This window comes from Rattus norvegicus, chromosome 2 (assembly GCF_036323735.1).
Source record: "Rattus norvegicus strain BN/NHsdMcwi chromosome 2, GRCr8, whole genome shotgun sequence".
Classification (NCBI taxonomy): Eukaryota; Metazoa; Chordata; class Mammalia; order Rodentia; family Muridae; genus Rattus; species Rattus norvegicus.
The window spans coordinates 184,760,535-184,765,430 of NC_086020.1; the positions used below are offsets into that span (position 1 = coordinate 184,760,535).

At 45.0% G+C, this 4,896-nt stretch overlaps 1 protein-coding gene across 1 annotated transcript; it reads right to left on the bottom strand.

Moving 5' to 3' along the window:
- Window positions 1-1,707: 1,707 nt before the first annotated feature.
- On the bottom strand, window positions 1,708-4,642 carry Oaz3 (ornithine decarboxylase antizyme 3). The gene is given in 5 exon segments (NM_001101018.1): window positions 1,708-1,961; window positions 2,745-2,830; window positions 3,247-3,422; window positions 4,033-4,202; window positions 4,465-4,642. Coding segments are annotated over 5 exon segments (732 nt in total). The 5' UTR covers window positions 4,632-4,642; the 3' UTR covers window positions 1,708-1,827.
- Window positions 4,643-4,896: the final 254 nt, after the last annotated feature.

A 4,896-nucleotide genomic window follows, 5' to 3' on the forward strand; every position in this document is an offset into this window, starting at 1 on the left:
TCTACAACCACATACTCAGTCACAACTTGGAAGTATGGCTGTGGGTAAAGTCTCTTCTGAGTAAGCCTTGGTAGTAATTGCCAGCACCTCACATATGGAGGCGTCTTGAAACAAATGTCATTCCCATACAGCATTCACACTCTTCCCCTAAAGTCACTGCAGAAGTTCACTGCTCCCTCAGAACCATAACTAGGTTCAGCTGTGTACACAAGACCTCCTTACACTGTAAGAGAAGGCCTGTATTAAGATTCTAGAAGTCTGGGTTCTAGAAGCAAGCCTTCACTACAAACTTATTTTCCTTCTGGCATCTTTCCATTGCTGATGGTACTGCAAGCACCACAGAGACTGCTGGCACACTTTATTAGACACGAATGCAGTGATAGAGCAAAGGAACTGGAGGAGCGAAAGTTAAAGGCTATGCCTGAGGGGTTGGAGGTTTAGCTCAGTGGTAGAGTGCTTGCCTAGCAACCGCAAGGCCCTGGGTTCGGTCCCCAGCTCCGAAAAAAAAAAAAAAGGGGCTATGCCTGTAAGATGCTGTCTCAAAGAGAGGCTAGGGCTGTAGCTCTGTGGTATAGCACTTCTGTGTCATTTGCAATGTCCCAAGTTCAAAATTCTTGTGACTAGTTAGCAGAAAGACAGACATCCAGGAAGGGGCAGTTTGCGCATCTCGTACAGACAGGCTGCCATTAATGCTTCAGGTTCTGGCCGTAGTGAACCACTGAAGTGTGTTCAGCCTGGCATTGGAGTTACTACCCAACAGACTCTGGAGACCACTGGTCTTTAGTTCCCTTGGTGCTTCTTTCCCTCAGGGATGGAGGTCATAAGACCTGCAGTTCATTGTATAAAAAGGCAACTAAAACCGATCTCGTGGGGCTGGAAAGATGCTCAGAGGTTAAGAACACTGCTCTTATACCACTGAACTTACTCAGGTTCAGTTCCCAACACCCACATGGTGGTTCACAGCCATCTTTTAATTCTAGTCCCAGGGGACCTAGTTCTCTCTTCTAACCTCTGTGTACCAGGGATGCATGTGGTATGTATGTATGTATGTACACACACACACACACAGACACACACACACACACACACACACAGACACACACACACACGTAGGCAAACATTCATACACGTCTAAATTGTTTAAAATTAAATACAATTATGATACACACCTATTCTCAGCACTTGAGAGGTTGAAGTGGAAGAATTAACCTGAGGTCCATTCCTGCTACACTGTGTTAGAGGCCAGCCTTGGCTACATGACACCCTGTTCCTCTCCTCCTTCCCCCCCCCCAAAATCCCTATTTTTTAATGTGCTCGTTATATCTTGTCAGTTTATATCTCATCCTATGAGTCTTCTGCCATTTTTCCAGTACTTGCTGTTGTCTGTAATGCTCTCTTATCTCTTCGTAATGTTCCCCCCCTTAGGATGTATGTACTTTTTCTGGTTTTCTCCACATCCAAAGAGAAGGAACTGACATATGTCTCCAGTTTGAATTGAAATACATAATGCATCCTTGCAAGGTTTAGTCTTTCTGAATTTTCTAGCTGACTAGTAATATATTCTGGCAGATGCTCAGTAAATGGGAATGGAGAACTGGTTTAGGAACAAGTAGAAGGCCAAGGGAGCTCTCCAGTGGACTCAGAGAATTTATCTGTTTAAGAGTTATATTTCTCCAACGGTCCCTTCCCCCAAGAAATAGAGAACACTTTGATTGCACTACCCTTTATTTCCTAGGATGGAAGTGTCTTAAATCACATCCTGGGCCCCAGAGTCCCGTGTGTTGAGGTTTTCAACCCCTCACAGAGAGAGAACATGTTTAGGGAGGCTCACTGGCCAGGCTGGCCAAGGTCCCTTTCAAGGGGATACACCATGAAGATGACATTGTCCCAGGGAGGGAGGGCTGGATGATCTGGTCTGACCACCTCAAAGCCCATGTAGCTAAAGGCTCGAAGCAGGGCACCTGTAGAAGAACAGAACAAGTGATTAGAACACCCACTGAAGCTCAGGCCACATACTCCTCATAGATGTCTTCTCTAGACAGGTGACTGGCACGCAGTGTAGTACAGGCGTAGGGTGTGCTTTGGAGTGATAGGCACAAGCTCTACACTGCATTTAATATTCAGTTTAAATTCTAGCTAACCTTTCAGATCTCCAGTTTACTCATTTGCAAAGAGAATAAGAATCTTCCTCACAGAATTAAGATGATTATTCAAACATGTAGCGTAATTATGGCATTCTAAGCTCTAAAATGTTGGCAATTAGCAGCATCTGGGGTTTTTTTTTTTTTTGGAGGGGTTGTTCTGTTTGGGTTTTTTTGTTGTTGTTTTGGGTTTTTTGTTTTGGTTTTCGTTTGAGATGAGATCTCACTGTATAGCCAATCTGACCTTGAGTGCAGAAGTCTTCTGCCTTAGCTTCTCAAATGCTGGGATCACAGGCTTGTGCCATAAAACCTAGCTCATCTTGTATTTTATTCAGCAGAGTAAAAACTCTGAGAAGTGAACAATAACATATTACATCTGGTTAACTGTATTCCTGTCCTTCTACCCTTACTACTGTGAACACCTGACATTTGCTTGACGTCCTTTGTCAGTCCACCATATCCCTTCAGTGGATTCTATAATTTCTTTCATGCTTCTTCATCCAGTTGGAATGGGACTGAATATAATAATGCTATGTGCCTTAATTTCCTTTGCAAGAGAAGTGGGGACAGGGTGCTGAAGTGCCAGAGGGAAGAGGGACACACCTCTGTCCTTATGATTGCTTTGGAAGTTCACAAACACAGAGTCCACATTGGTTTTCTCCTCCACATACTCCAGTGTTGCTGTCAAACTAGAGGCCAGAGAGAAAATTAACACTTAGATAACTGAGAATCCAGACAGAACAGGAGAAATACTGGCAAGTGTTTGCTCTCTACCTACTGAAACTAGAAAATAAAAGGTTGCTGAAGGAGCTTGGGAGCTTTCCTCTGAAGTCAAGGGATTCCACCTGATGGAGGTAAATGTCACAGAAGGTTGTGGGGAAGGAAGGACTGCTGAACAACTGGGAAGTGTTCAACAATTTGAATCCTCACTTTGGTGTTCCTGAGTCTGAGTTCAGCAACGGATCCCAACCTAGGATAGTCCTTGAACCCCAAGCTCTTGTCTGTGTGCTCCTAGTGTGCTGTATGTCTGATCCACCCTGAGTCACTATGACATGATAAAGGGTGGAATACCCCAACTCTTCCCCATGCCCAGCCAGGTCCTCACCTTTCTCGGTTGCCTTGCTCCAAGGCCTGAAATGGGATATCCAGGAAGAGTTGGTGGTCACACAGAAGGCCGTGCCAATGAGCAGAGGAATGGGGGGTAAGACGAAAGTGGAAGTCTAACTGAACTGGGTCTTGGTGAAGCAGGGGGTCGGCTGATAGCACTGTCAGGTTCCCAGCCTGGAAAAGAGAGAAAATTGAAATATCCTCTGCTCATTTAGTCTTCTAATCACACCTAAGGCAAACTGGGGTACCTTTATAGAATAAAGGAGAGGCAGATGGAGGAGGCTAGGAAAGTCAGAATATCCCTTAGTCCTAGGAATAGCCATCCCATACTGAGTTCTACTTTCTGTCCAATACCTGGGAGTACTGTCCAGTACGGGGAAGCTCAGGGTGTCTTGCTCATGCTGTATCCCCAGCTCCACTCTTATTTTGTGGAGTTGGGGAATAAGGTCTTGCTAAGTTGCCAAGGCTAGCCTTGTGTTCATTCTGGAGTCTAGGCAGTCCTTTCAGGAAGCTGAGATTACAGGCCTATCACCACCAGGCACGTGTCTAAAGTACTTTATGTCCCGAAGTCCTACGATAATCTACTATATCTTCTTTTCCTATCCCTCTATTGGCTATCAGCTATATGACTTTTAGATCTCTGGGCCAGAATCCATCTAGAAAGTAAGTAGATTTTACACATGATTTCCTACGTATCCTGATTTTTATGGTTATCAACTGGCTAATGTTCTCTCAAAATCAAAAAGAGCTGCGCTGTCACATCACCAGTTCACAGACTACTTACTGAATAGAGTTCTTTAAGCTGGCTGTGGTCTTTTTCCTGTGCAGTGCTCCTACCCACCTGGAGTCCTTCTAGGGACTCAGGAGCACGGGAGGCAGGAGTACGGGAGGCAGGAGCACGGGAGGCAGCAATGGGGCCGGAGAGTCAGGTCCTCCTGTTCCTTGTAAGTGATGCTTATTAGAAAAGAAAGACCGAAATTAGTGTATGTCAGAGCCTGGGATGAAGATGTGAACTATAAAGATACCTTCCTGACTTCAGCTACACAGGACCAGTCTTCCAAAACTATTTCCAACATCACCTATGAATTGGCTGCAGGCCAACCAAATAGAAAACTATACAAGTCCATGCTACCCTTCTACCCTGCCACTTAGGAAATTCTCTCAAGTTGTTTTATTTCCCATATACTTTATGTAAATTAAAGTTAAAAACAAGTACCTTCTGTAACAACAAGGCAGCATCTTCTCCCGGAGGGTGATCCGGTATTTGTAACAGTAGAGGTAATAGGCGTATGGTGACCAGAATGGGTAGAGGCAGTTCCGTGTTTTTCCCCTCTTAATATAAGAAAGGGAGTAGAGAGAGGGGCGGGACCTGGTACAAGGCAGTTTCTCTGTTCAGTGCCTCCCTGCGGCAAAGTGAGGTTCAGAGGATGAGTTGCAGAGGTTCAGGCCACCCTGTCCATTGTGACCTGGCAGGCACTATGACATAGACATGATGTCACTTGGTTATGTCACTGTAGTCCCGCCCCTCTGTCCTGCCAGCCAAGGTTCATATTCAACTAGTATATACTTTACAATTATAGCAATAGTTAAAATGCTTTAAAACGTAGATACTGGTTGACAAACAGCCCTGCCAGAGCTCTCCTTGTAC